At 36.0% G+C, this 15,297-nt stretch overlaps 1 protein-coding gene across 2 annotated transcripts in view; it reads left to right on the top strand.

Annotated features, from left to right (window-relative positions):
* PRKG1 (protein kinase cGMP-dependent 1) overlaps positions 1-15,297 on the top strand; it is a 1,114,039-nt gene that overhangs the window by 704,546 nt on the left and 394,196 nt on the right. For both annotated transcript variants that reach the window (XM_039871820.1, XM_039871819.1), the window contains exon 4: positions 7,884-7,989. In XM_039871820.1, coding sequence (XP_039727754.1) covers positions 7,884-7,989 — 106 coding nt within the window. The remainder of the gene's footprint in view (positions 1-7,883; positions 7,990-15,297) is intronic.

Raw genomic sequence — 15,297 nt, forward strand, 5'->3', positions numbered from 1 at the left:
GTTCTAATTTCTTTACATCCTTTCAGCACTTATTTTCTGTTTTTTTTGTTTTTTGTTTTTTGTTTTTAAGAATATTCATCCTAATGATTGTGAAGTGGTATTTCATTGTAATTTTGATTTACATTTTCCTAATGTTTAATGGTGTTAAGCATCGGTTTATGTCCTTATTGACCATTTGAATAGCTTCTTGATCAACTTTTGTAAGAGGAAAAATTGTCCCCAAAACATAAAATTTACTTGGCTGATGTTTGATAAGTCAGACAACTTATCTTGGCCTTTTTAACATTTCTAAAGTTATCTGATTGTCAAGGTGTTAATCAAGGCAACCCAACACATTTATTTCTAGAGTGCAAATATATCTGTTAGGCCAAGTGATTCCAGAATGTTAAGATAATTAGACTTCTTTATAATGGCAAGGATAGTTTAAAAAGTATAAGAAAGTGGTTTGAAGTTATAGTGTCATTTATAACATAAAAGTAAAAGAAAATTACTCACTTGCTCATAAGTCACTTAGGTTAGCTTATGATATCCATGGTTCTTGCACTTAAAAAATGTCAGTTGTTTGCAAATACATACACTTGCCACTTGTACTTTTGAATAATATGAATGGAGGAACATTCATTATTCCACTATTTTATTTTCATTCATATTTCCAGGCTAGAAAGTTTGGTGTTAGGGTCACATTTTCTCACGCTGACATTTCCTCTCAATTCAAGATCTTTGATACCTTTCAAATCCATTCATTTCTTTAGCTTTATTGCCACTACCGGAATTTACTGACTTGGATAATTATAAGAGCCAGTGGACTTCACACTCTCTTTTTCTATCTTTCTGTCCATATATATCTCTGTGTCTCTCTTGCTCCCCCTAGTCCTGTTCTTCAGTGCACCTTTAGGCTACTGTTAACATATCCTTTCTGAAATAAATCATCTACTTTAAACTAGAGTTCTCTCACTGATTCAGGATCAAGTCCTAACTCCACAGCAAGGATAAAAGAATCATGTGTTTTCCCTGTTTCTTCAGTTTCACCTCTACTTCTTGCCTTCCCCAGCACCTCCGCCTCCCTGGACCACTCGCAGTTTCCTCTAAGAATCACCTTTTCCTCTTTACACGTGTGGACCAGACCCCTCCTCTTGGAAAGCCTGCATGCTGGTAGTGATGAGGGGGGAAACATTAAAATGATCTAGCAACTCTTTTTGCATACTTAGTTCTGGGGCAAGTTCTGAGAGGCCTCCACTGGAGTTAGTGTTAATCCTTTATTTACTGAACTGGAGGCATTTCAGGGAATCCTGGGGGTGGGGGGGCAGGAATAGTTAGGGAACTTAGAGAAGTAGTTATTTACTAAATAAATATTATTTACTTATTAACAATTCACATACCCTTATGTGTATACAGACCGGCTAACTATTACCCCTGTCAGGCCCTCTCACTGCTTCCTTCTCTGAGATAATTCTTTCTCCAGGATGACATATTAAGAAGAAGATCTAGAGGTGGGTCTAACAACTACCATAATTTTAAAGTATTGATGCTTGTAAATTATATTTAGGATATCTGCAACAAATGTTGGATGATATAAAAATCGACATGGTTTCTATTGGTGACAAAACACTACTGTGGTTTGTTGTCTATACTTACAATAGAAAGAAATGCTAAATTTCAGTTACAGAGTAGTAAAAAATAAAGATGTTGTTTTTCCACTTCACATTTGTAAATCTCCTGAATTTTGTCCACAGACTCCTTGGGGCTCTGTGGATCTCATTAGTCTCAGTTACAGCTGCTATAACAGATACCATAGACTGGGTGTCTTAACAACAAAGAGTTATTTCTCAAAGCTTTGGAGGCTTAAAGTTCAAGATCAAGGTGCTAGTATGGTCAGGTAATTGGTGAAGGCTCTCTTTCAGGTTATATCCTCATTTGGCCTTTTCTTGGTGTGTGCACAGGGAGAAACCAATTTCATCATGTGGACTCCATCCTATGACCTCATCTAGACCTAATTACCTCCAGTGATTTGTGATTTATAATAAGAAATATATGTTTGGTCTTTGTTCTCATTTCTGGCACAGAGCTAAAAGCCTTGGAATTTCCTAAGTGATGAGAGCAACAAAGATGTCTCTTGTGATGTTAATAGGTTGACTTTTGGATTCCTCTTAAGAATGGGGCCTGTTTTCCAGGAGAGCCAAAGATATGTTTAGAGGGTTGGAAATTTCGTTCTCACCCCAAACCCTCTGGAGGTTGAATTTATCACCGTGGCCAATGATTTAGCCAATCATGCCAATGCAATGAAGCCTTCATAAAAACCCAAAAGGACAGGGTTCAGAGAGTTTTCAGGTTGGTGAACACATGTAGGTTTGGGGACAGTGGTACACCTGAAGAGGCCATGAGACTTCTGTGCCCCTTCCTCATGCCATTCTCTATGTACCTTTTCCATCTGGCTGTTCTCGAGTTATATCCTTTTATAATAAACCAGTACTTTTGTAAGTAAAATGTTTTTCTTAGATCCATGACCTGCTCTAGCGAATCATTAAAATTCACAGAGAGTGTCTTGGGAACCTCTGATTTATAGGCAATATGTCAGAAATACAGTTATCTACCTGTGCTCGTGACTAGCAAGTCTAAAGTGGGGGTAGAAGGGAGTTGTCTTGTAGGACTAAACACTTAACCTGTGAAATCCGATCCTATTTTGGGGTAGATTGTATTAAAATTGAGTTGAATTGTAGAATACCTATCTGGTGTCTTGAGAATTGATTGTTGTGAGAACCCCTCACCCTCCACATTGGAACTTTTACCAGATCCTATTTAATCTCCCAAAGATATCACCTCCAAATACCATCACAATGGGGATTAGGGCTTCAACTTTTGAATTTGGGGGAGACGCAAACATTCATTTCATAATGCCAAGGGAGGAACCCTGGCTCAAATGATTCTCTTCTGCAGAAGCCTTGAATCAGCCTTTCTCAGCTCCTCCCCATGGAGAGTCCCTGATGCCTTCTGTGTGCATTCGCAGCCCCAGGTACTTAGCCCCTGCTAGCACTTACGCTTGACTTGTTTATTATACCAGACCAGCTTCGTTTATTATACTAGACCAGGAGTTGACAAGTGTTTTCTTAAAGGGCCGAGTAGTAAATATTTTAGGCTTTGCAGTGTAAATGGTCTCTGTCAAAACCACTCAATTAAGCCAGAGACAATGTGTAAAAGAATGGGCATGGCTATATTCCAGTAAGACTTTTATGAACACTAAAATTTGTTTCTTATAATTCTCATGCGTCGCAACATATTTTTCTTTTTAAACTTTTTAACTGTTTAAAAACACAAAATCTATTCTTAACCAGTGGGCTGTACAAAACAAATCAGAGGCCAGATTTGACATAGCTCATAATTTGTTGGCCTCTGTACCAGATCACGCATTTTTTGAGAGTAGGAACTGTAAATTTTTCTCTCCCTTATATATAGCACCAGTGTCAGCTAGATTAGTATAAAATAAATATGGGGCGAATAAATATTATAATCTATAATACTTTATACCCACACATGCTTTCTCAATATTATTCCAAAAAATGAATTGGATAGCAGGTGAATTACCCAGTAGGAGAATTTAAGCCAACTCCAGATTTGTGACCTCTTTGTTTGGTACAATTCTGTGGCTCCTTCCCCTATGATCTTGGTTTCCTCTAAACAAAAGCAAAGTGTTGCCTGTGTTGAAGGCATTGTTAATGGACTCGTGCACTTAGAGATGGAAGAGTAGTGGGAACTTACATATTTTCCACTAAGTTTAATGTGGCCTTAACCTGAAAAAAATGATAAATGTTTCAGCAGGGAATTTTAGATATATACTTGAACAAAGAAAATCTCTTCCCTTCTCTGCTTTATGCCTTTCAAACTTATATGTTCAACAATAGTAATCATTGTGAAAATCATGGGAATTTGATTTGCAAAGTACTTATTCCCTACGGAGATTAATATGCCACTTAATATCAAAGGTAAATGAATTTTTCTTTTGAATGGTCTCTTTAAGCTATGGAAGCAACAGATATACACTCCGGCAGTCTGTTTAAGAAGCAAGATGTTAATCACAACTCTAATAAAACCCCACTTTTGATATCAATGCAAGGTGATTATTAGTCATGCTTGCCCACCTGTAAAATGCTTACTTGACTAATATGTATGTTGGCTGAATATAAAAAAGGTTTTGGCATCTTGCCCAAGGTCATGGACAAATTTGCAATCTCTTCAAGCCATGTTCATTGTTGTGCAAAATACCTAAAACAGTTTTACTTAGAGACATTGCAATAGCCCATGTAAATTGAAATCAGAAGATAAAATGAAAATATTGAATTCTGTGAACTTATTTTTAGTGATCGTATTTCAACACACAGATTATATTATCTGATAAATTCAGTTTAGACTTTTTAATATGATGTTAGAGTCCACTGAAGCTTACATTTAAAAAAAATGCATCATGTACATAATATCATGTACATAAATTACATTAAATAACAAATAGACCCAATGCTTATCAAATGAAAAGCTAATTTCTTGAGGTGGGTGGATGTCATAAGAACTGAAACAAGGACTTAGTTCTCTGAGGGAAGGAGCAAACTTATTTGAGGAAGCAAAATATAGGCATAGCAGAGATAATTAATATTGGCAATATGTGCTAAGTGTCAGTGAGTGATATCAATGGAAAGAGCTATAGTAGTTTATAGGACAGAAAGGTTGATCGTCAGGAGGGACCAGGAACAGAGTCAGGCCTTAAAGTGCAAACTCAAAATGCTGCAGATAACTAGGTCACAACACAGACATATACACACACACCCCTGCCACGCCCTTACTCTTAATCCCATTGCTTCCATGTTTACTAAGACCCTCCTCACTTGACTCCTGAATTACTGTGACCTCTACTTGGTGCTTATTGCTCATTGTTTGAAACTGTGCACACAATATTACCAGAACATTTTTCCTCACACAGAGCTTTCATCATATTACTACTCTGCCCTACAGTTTTTACAGTTTTTTGGCAGCACCAGTGTTTACATTCTGCTTGACTTGAGTGTCTCCGAGTCCAAGTTATGTCCTTCCAAGATTAGTCTTTCTCAGCTCTCACTGTGATCATGTCTTTAGATTTAAGAGCCTGTAATAGAAACTTTTATGTACATACTACTGCTAGGAGTATGGGTTGCGAAGTCTTCCTGCAGGGCAAAATCTTAAAATGTGTGTATGTTTTACTTAGACATTTTACTTCCAGTCATCCCTTTGAGGTACATTTTAAAAATATATATAATAGCACAACTATTTTTATTGCCACTGTTTTAAAAATAATTGTTGGTGCTTTGGTCCTTTGGAGGGCAGCATTCCTGTACTGAAAATACCTATATTAGGTTGTTAGACATGAGCGACAGGGGAGTGAAGGAATAGAGGCCCAACTCAGAGACCACCCAAAGAACACCCCATTGGTAGAGAATTCCTCCTGCATGCCAGGAGATAAAAGACAGGAGAGCCATAACCTATAGCTGGTTTAATCTAGCCACAGACCCTTGCGTAGAAGGTACTACCTTAACCTCCCCACAACCTCAGCCTCACTATACCATCATTATAATACCATGTTTATGCCCAGAAGTTCTAATGAATCTAATTATAACAGACTGAATTCTTGGTAAGCGCATGTACACTAAGCAAAGAATAATATAGCATTCAAGTGTCAATCAAAATAACCTCACTTGCCAATCTCTTAGGAATGCCTTTGAACACCCTAATATAATACAGACTTTCCCAATTGTGCATTGTTACAGCTTTTTTGGCTGAAAATCCGTCTCTCCCTTTGGGCATACTCTGTCATTATTTCTATCTTTTCACCTCCCAAATTCCATAGGCTGCAGCCTTCTTTAGCAGCATGGGCCCTGTCTCTCTAAAATATCTTTAATCTTTTTCTAAATCTTCCTGACCTGTGGTTCTTTGCTGCATCAGAAGAAATAAGGAAAAATGTTAATTGCACTTCTGCTTCATTACCCCGCCCCATGCTGCTGGGGTGACTCTGGAGTTCAAATCGCCCCCAAACGATAACACCTAGGAACTATTAAGAATGATAATAAATACAGAAAATATTGATTTTTCTTTCTTGTAAGCATTTAAATTTTTTGAAGTACCCATGGCATATCCTTTAAAAATTTAGTTCTTAGCTTTCTTTTTTTCCTTGTCTTTTTAAGATCTTTAATAGCTTCTGTTCATCAAACTAACCCTTGCTTCATATGCCTGTCTTCCAGGACTCTCTAACAACCTAGTCTCAAATTATGTAGCAACTCTACAGAAATCTCAGCCATTTTAGTCTGTTTTATCCCTGACTGGACTTCCACAGCCCTAGCTCACTTCCAGCTGTGCTCTAGTTTATGTACTTTTCTCACTCGATTACCTTTTGTCCATCTTTCTTCTAACTCAACTCCTATCATTTTATAAGGTTCTATTTGTTATGAATCTTCTCCTGATTTTTGCAGTTCTTTGTGGCTATATCATCCAGTCTCGTGGTTTGTCTTAAGTAACCAGGTGTTCTAGAATGAGCTGGATTCAGAATATGGCTGGGAAATACCTGTGAGATGAGCTTTGTTGATGAAGATTCATTTTTAAAGGGTATTTGAAATGGAGCTATGCACACTAGTCTTCTATTTAACTGAGCACCTTTTTTTCGCTCCAGTAATGAGCTGGACAAGAGAGAAATATTGTTCTAGTTTCTTAGCTTTAATCAATTTGCAAGGAAAATTAGGTAAAATTCAAAGGTAGAAATTTACTCTAGAGTACAATATTTCTTTTATCATCTCCCCGTTCCTCTGTGTTACTTCTAGCCCTGCTCCACGAGGCACACACTTAGCCTAATTAACATTTTTCCCTTCCCTTACCTCCAAATCTTGATCCTTTACATTTACTGGACTTAGTCTGAGAACTGTGAATAAGAGAAATTGTGTTTCTCTTGTCTTTCTGTAGCTCATTAAACTATATCCTGGCCCCATTCTATGGCCTTGTTCAAATTCCTGCACACCCCATCCCCCTTGGGTATCATATGTGAATTGGCTTCTTTAATTCATGCGCTAACGTACATTTTCTGTTTGAAAATTTGCTGACATACATAAAAATAGAGAAAATAGTAAAGTAAGCATTTTGTATATCTACCAAGCATGTTCAATTACCAAGATTTTTAGTGTACTCTTTTAAAACCCAAGTATTCTGAGACATAACATCTGTATTTTTCTAAAATTTTTTTCTTATTCATGTGCTTAATAGATCAAATAGTTAAATTCTGTGATGTTCAGTTTTAGCACTTATTCATTGTTAAAGACAGTGGTATGTAAAAGCAGAAATTAAAATTCAACAAACATATCTAATATAACTTTATTTGGTAACTTTGGGAACAGGTTGCAATTTGTAAAATGAGCTTCGTGTAGAAATTATTGTGTAATTACGATTTCTATTGTACTAAATTTACCCCTAAATCGGAAAATTGAATTTTCACCTCTGGTTTTTACAATTAAAATACGGTCATATGAGTCATTAGCACTATTGTGGTAATTATCAGGGAGTGTTATTACTTCTGAACTTCTTTTTCTCTTCATGCAATTTCCTTCATCTATAATTGTGGAATTACTAAATACTTTCAATGTGTACTTAGTTATCCTCACCCCTTCAGGACATAGAGCAACAGAAACCTTTCTTTTAGACATTAATGCTAGTATGGAAAATTATGAACTACGCAACAGGATAACATTATGATAACAGCTTTAAATGAAGACTAGTCATTTTCATACCTCTCATGAATAACTCATCTCTTTTTGCAGGATATAGTTCCCAGTTAAAATTCTGTAATTAATTTTCCCCCTGTTTTTTTTTTTTTTTTCCTCCAGCTCTTGTAAATGTGAAGCTCTGGGCTATTGATCGACAATGTTTTCAAACAATAATGATGAGGACAGGACTCATCAAGCATACCGAGTATATGGAATTTTTAAAAAGGTAGGGTGCTTTCTTTTCTTTCTGAGACCTGTTTATTGCCTTTACAATCCTCTTCTCCCAAGTGCAGCACAGGGAAGAATTTTTGCCTTTATCTCAATCTTAATAGCCTATGAATTTGTGGAAGTGCAAGACTTTGTACTAGCTCCTTCATATTTCTAGTATCTATTATCATGATATGAGGTTAAGTCAGAACTTCATCGTTTCATTCAACTTTCTCTCATAGAGGAGTACAGCTCAGAGAAACAGATGAGATTTTGCTTGAACAAAAAATGGATATTGAGTCCATTTCTATGTATCAGTTAATATATTTATGGTCTCTCTTCTAAAACAACCTGCATCGTAAGACTGAATCATCTCTTGTGTAAGTTTTCATATTAAAGGTCAGATGACTAAGATGGAAAAGTTTCAGGAAGAAGCTTATTATCCTTTAATCCTGAGTTTAGTTTTCCAAATTAAATTCATTTCAAGTTATAGTTTCAAAATATCAAAAGCTTTTCTTTTCTTGATATTATATATTATCATAATAACTCAATACAGCATGGAAATTGGAATTTAAAAAACCAGCTTGTCATTTCTTAGAAAAACACTGAGGCTCACTAAAATGAATTTTTTTCTAAGCTTATTTTAATTTTAAGAAAATATGTTATTATTACAAAGAATATTGACAACTGACTTTTCAGAAAGCAGTTAATCACCTTTCATTTGAAAATAGAACCATCATTAAATAGCGCTGCAATGATTATGTGAACTAATGGGGTGTGTATCATTAATTAAGATTTCATTTTTGATAGCTGCAATATAAAAGTGGCTTTTTCAATTTATATTATTTTGGGGTGAAGAAATGGTTTAAGTGAAGCTAAAAAATCGAGTTTACATTTTTCTTTCAGTGGTACATCTTAAGAGATATATATTGCATTTTCCTAAGGTGCAATTTTAGTATTCCTTACTTCAGTATTTTGATATTTATATATTTTTCATTTTCACATAAAATTTATTCATATTCTTGCTAAAGGGACAATAACATTCTAAGTTGATGTCAAGTAATATATTGAACTATTACTCAATGGGGTGTTGGGCTTTTTCTTCAATATAATTGGATAAAACATTTAGAAGAAATAGAAATGTAAATTTGTTTGGAGTTTAGTATAGATTGCAAGGAAACTCATTTAGAGGCCATATGCATGTGCTTGTGTTTGTTGGTATATGTGTATATATATTAATATGTATATGTGTTGATATATATGTGTGTATATATATGATACATAGAGAGATTTAGGTGCATGTATGTGTGAACGTCTATGGAGAAAGAGATTAATATGTTTAACCTTTTAGTTGAAGTACAAGTTACTGATTTGTTCTGATGCAGCTCTAATAGAGAAAGATCTCAATTGGTAATCAATGTATTATTTGTCTCATGTGCCTAAGTCTTGGGCACTTATGATGTTGGTTTCTGCTTCCATAAGTTTGTTTTTACAAGGAAATGGAATGTCAATGTTGCATAATTCTAACAAAAATTATGCAACACATTTTTTAGAGGTGATATTTCAGGAAACAGAGACTGGAGATGTCTTACTGTGTTTTTTTGTTTTTTGGTTTTTTTTTTGAGTCAAAAGCAAAGTTTATTATAAAAGGGGTAACACTCCACAGAGTATGATCTCCTCTCAGAGGCAGAGAGTGAGAGGGATTTTTTTTTTTTAATTGACCTTGGATATTGTTTATTTTTACATTCTCTGAGCTGCCTAAATTTGTTATTATTCTGAAAAGTCATACCTTAAACAGTAAAAGTTGGTTCTTTGGAGTCAATGAACATTTCTTGTTCGTCAGCTTATATAGCAGGTAAACTATAACTGGTTGAATTAAAAAGACATAGGCACTGACTTTTTCACCTTCCATCCAGCTACTGTATAAAACATCAAGTCTATATCATTCGTGAATGTAGTACTGAGCAGGAAATTCAGAGAGGTGACACAAGACCATCATTGCCTGGGGCCAGCTTTAATCTTCCCTAAATTATGACTGTGACCAACTGGTTCTTTCTTTATAACCCTTCAGTGGCTCACAAGTCCTGTTGAATTATGTATTGCTTCATTAGCTGGAATATTCAAGGCTCTCCCACAGCCAATGCCAGCATGATTTTTCAGCCTGGTTTCTTTTTGCCCCAGGCAAACCAAATGATTCCATGTGCCCAGGCAGTCTCTGTGCTTTTGTATAGCATACTGCCTCTCTTGCCTTTTTTCCCCATCGTCAATGTTCAAATCACTCTTTTTAGGTTCAACTAAAAGCTGTCTCTTCTACATATAGTGCTCTCATTCCCCTAAGAAATAACCTCTCCCTCCCCTAGAGCCTCATCTTTACCATGTGTCTCATTTTCTACTTTGTTTTATTATAATCTGACTACTAAACTTATTTCTACTTCTAAACATTTTACTACTAGAGCTATTTCTTAAGCATCTTGCTATTCTTCTTTGGTACAAAACTTACGGCTTTGATACAGGCAGTGTATAGGATAGCGAGTGTAGGACCAGTACATAATTTTCAGGGCCCAGTGAAAAATGAAAATTCAGGGATCCTTTTTCAAAAATTGTTAAAAATTTCAAGATGTTGGCAACATAGTATTAGACCAAGCATAGGGATCTTGCAAGCTTGGGCCCTGTGCCATTGCACAAGTTCATACTCATAAAGCTGATAGAGTAAATAATATTCATTCTGCTTTTACATTCTCGGGTTAACTACTTGCTACTATTTATTTTGCAAGGCTGTGAAGAGATGACATAATATCTCCAAAGGAAATTATAGATATTGTCAAAAACTAAGACAACAAAGTTTAATTAAATTTTGTTCCATATCTTCAGAATTGGTTTTATGTCTTTATTTGTTGCTGGGTTTTAAAAATTTTGCTTATCACACTTTTACATCGCGTAAAAACTTTAAAGTTTTATATATTCAGGTCAATCAACTTTTTTCCTTTATAGCTTCATGTTTAGAAAGGCTCACTTACCTTAACATTATAAAAATATAGATTTAATAATTTAAAGTTCTCTGTAGTAATCTGCGTAATGGGGGGCTGTTTTTTTCCATTTTAATGTGCTTGTTAAATAAAACTTTTAATTGAATTTTTGTACCAGAGATATCATACACTTTATATTTTATTAAAGAGTTGAAGCAATTAGCCATCGAAAAAAAAACACTGATATTACAAATCAGGGTCTTTGCTGGGTTTCTCGCGGCTTTGCTGGACCTTCCAACAGGAATTCCAGCGGAAGTGATGGGCTAAAAAAAGGAATGATGCTGTATCACAGCTCATCTTCCCACCGCATTCCTCCTTTATTTTTCTAAATAAGCAGTAAGTTTGAGGATGAGGAAAGTGAACACAGCAGGCATATAAATGCCCTGCCAAAATGCAAGGATTTTTCTCGATTGTCAGAGCTGGTTTTTATTTTCATTCCAGTGTGTTTATCCATTTTGTAACTACCAGTCATGTGGTTTGGCTCCCTCCTTGCTATTAAATGCCACATCAAACTGATTTTAGTCCTTTAATCCTATTTAGTCGTTTCTTTTTTGTCTCTATATTTCACATTCCCTGATGTAAACACAGATGTTTCTATGCGAGCATAGCAGAAAAAATATTCAAGGGACATTGCTACTAAGTAAGGCAAGATTGTTACAGGTTCAGTAATAATTTTGCCAGTTGCCAGCATTTTCCATCTTCTTTGGCTACTGAAAAATGCTTTTGTTTTTAAGATGGATTCTGAAAACTGAGCCAAATAACTGTGAGTTCATTTGTGTTGCTTTTTTCTGAGCATATTCTCTGTGCCACTGTTGGCACTGGCATCTGTTCCCAGAAGAACATTAGAATGCAGCTGTGTGACCACTGGGATGTGCATGTAGGAACTGGGTTTTTTGCTGGCCCCAGTCTATGATGATGATGGCAAAGACCATAATGATGATGAACCTCTGTTTATATTACTTGCCTCACTGACAAATTGGAGACACAGCAGGAACTCTTTAGAGTTTAAGCTACTTAAGCCACCCTGTTGATTCTCAGAAAAACTTTTCTTTATCCACTAAGGAATCTTTTGGTAAGGCAGTTATGCTCATGTCATCTTCCTGTACAAAACCTCTCCATGACTTCTTACTATTTTTAAGAATAAAGCCAAAGTCTATAGCGTTGTCCTCAAATCCCTTTCTCCTCTGGTTCCGGCTGATCTCCCCAGATTCATCTCTCCTCTTTCTCATTCTCGCATTGCTCTAGTCACATGGTGGTCTTTCCTTTTCCATATATGTTCCATGTTCCCTCCCAGTGGAGGTTATCTCAAGAAACTCCTCTCCCCTTGAATGGGTGTATTTCCCAGGGCGAGCTATGGTGTAGCATGTCAAGCATGCCTGCTGTGGCAGAAATAGAATCAAATGTCTCTGAAAACAATTTAAAATTTTTGATTTCCCTTTCCTGAACTGAAAGAGTCATTAATAATATTAGCCATTAAGTTTCTTATTGTAGTCTCCATAAATAGAATTTTCCAGTTTGGAAATTTTGAAGGTATTTAACTGCACATGGCTGCCCTTGTAATGTCAACTTTGAATGACAGATGTGGGACGGGGCTTGCCTGAAAACTGACGTTTTTAACAAGTTCTCAGCTGATGTTCATACTGCTGGTCTGGGGAGCATTCTTGAAGAATCACTGATCGAGGACATAAGATAAAGTTAAAAATATACATATATAATTTTTAGGAAATATATTTTATGTATTGTAAGTGTATGACTTACTGATGTGAAGAGTGTCTAGATTTAAATTTTGGCTTCAACATTTATAAATATGTAACCTTAGGCAAATTTCTTTAAACTTAAACTCAGTTTCTACAATCAAAAATAGTAGAACCCCCCCACCATGAAAGATTTTAATTAGGAATAAAAAACAAACAAACAAACAAAAAACTAGCAATCATTTATTGAGTGTATGCCAAGCAGCGTTCAAAACATTTTAGGTGTATTAACTTATTTATTCCTCAACAAAAATCTATAAAGTACTAACACTATTTCCATTTTACAGATGAGAAAACTGAGGCAAAGAATTCAAGTTCCTTAGCTAGTTAGGGGTGGACCAGTGGTGCCAGAACTGATACCGTGAGACTCTACCCTATGCTGCCTTGATAACTAACTGCTGGACGCTCAAATGATAGTCCCTATACCTCGCTGCCTTCCTCAACAAATTGGCATTTATTTTGCCTGGAAATTTGGCCAGTTGGTTGACTTTGTCCTTGGTGTATCTGGGATTCTCATTCATTATATTTTTTTCTCTAATGAGCCCCTCTCCCAAGCTTCAGTAATCTTTTCTTCCTCTTACTCCCCACTCCCACCTCACTAGGATATGGTCTCAGAAATACATGCTCTATACATGCTCTATAGCATAGGAACTATCATTTGAAATGGTGATGAATGAAAGTGAAAATGTCTTAAGAATTGCATAAGGTCAGTAGAAAGGCCTTCAGTTGTTTGTAAATCCACGTGACCAGCATGTAATAAGCAGGCACCATTATTTCTATAATGCAGGGGTCCCAACCTTGGGCCACTAACCCGTGCAGGTCCATGGCCTGTTAGGAACTGGGCTGCACAGCAGAAAGTGAGCTCCAGGCAAGCAAGTGAAGCTTCATCTGTATTTGCAGCCACTCCCCAGCGCTAGCATCATCGCCTCTGCAACCCGTCAGATCATCAAGGATTAGATTCTCATAGAAGCACCAGTATCTGGTGCTAAAAAAGGTTGGGTACCACTGCTATGATGGATATTAAATGACGAAGAGCTCAGGATCAGTGTCTTCTGGCATCATATGGTCGGACATCTGTCTTTGTGGCTCTGGGCTCCTTTTTATCCTCCTGCCCGGAGCTTCTCATACACAGGTGGTTGTCTTTAAGGAGTACCTGATCTTGCTTAGACTGTGATCTGTGATCTTCTTTTAAGGAATTGAACTATTTGGACATGTACTAATAGAGTACCTTTGGTACATTTTAGCCCAAAGAAATCAAGATCCTACTTTTGGGGAGCAAATTACATAACAGACAACAATATAGTCTAACTGAATTGTTGAGATCACATTTGTGGGACATCAAAATCATGATTCTGCTTTCCCCAGATTTTTCTCTTGTAATTTATAAAGAGAGATAGTAAAATGTATATATAAAAATAGTTTTAAGGATTTTAGAGATTTTTTTTTTTTAATTTTTAAAATGTAAGTGACCCATTATGCTCTTAAGCTTTGAGCTTTAATAGAGCTTTTCTAGAAGATTATAAAACCTGCATTAGAATTAAGCTTCACAAAGCTGGCATGGTTCTAATTTGAAGGGAAATAATGTGAAGGATAAACAGAGGCACTTTCTCACTCCATTTGCAAACAAGCCTTCTCACAGTCCATTTTGTGGTATCAGATCCATTCTCATTAAAGATGACATGGGGAACAGATAAATAAAAAAGTGGCCATTAATTTATCATTGTCACCTAGCATTTGCATAGATGTCTCTAGATCAATTCTTTTAGAAGAAAATGTAATCTTTGATATTTGTATAATTATACATTGATTTAAAATATTATACATTTCGTATATAGGTATATTCACCTCTACCTGTGTAAATTCTTAGTAATCCTTGCAAATAATTAGTAAGGTACCTGATTCATGGTTTTTGTGGCCAGTAATTCCCATTTGAGTCAAGTAATGAATCTCACACAGCTAAATCCAGTTTGCCCCCTGAGATGATGTTCCTGGCTAGTAGCTTAATGCATTGCTCCATTATCTGCCTCTCCCTGTGTCCCTGTGGTGATAGTAGCCTGGCTTTTCTTTGCGGTAACCCTGAGGATACTTTCTCAACACTCCAAAGCAGTGTGATGAAGCAGTTTGCTATTCCTCCATTTCATTGTCATAGCTTTGAAACTTCTACATCATTCCTGAAGTGAATCTTACTTCATTTCTATATCCTTCATATAAAGTCTACTTACAATCCTATCTTTGTAAAAGATTTTCTATGCGAAGGATTAGTGCATCTGGGAGGGAGTTCTTTTTCATAAGGAAAATTACTTTGCAATGAATAAGTGCAGAAAGAATCCATACGCTATTGAGGAAATTAAAAATCTAGGATTTTTGGATCCTGGCAACCTCAATTTCTCTGCTTGTTGCCGAAGCCTACTTACTCATAGTTGGAGAGAAATTAGAGAATCTCTGGAGTAGGAGTGAGAAAATGTTGAGGGACAAAGTAAACAGGGTGATTTAGACAAAGTATATGTCTTAGCTTGTACACTTTATCTGTCTTGAGAGGAGGAGAGT

Source organism: Pteropus medius, unplaced genomic scaffold (assembly GCF_902729225.1).
Source record: "Pteropus medius unplaced genomic scaffold, Ma_sr-lr_union100, whole genome shotgun sequence".
Classification (NCBI taxonomy): Eukaryota; Metazoa; Chordata; class Mammalia; order Chiroptera; family Pteropodidae; genus Pteropus; species Pteropus medius.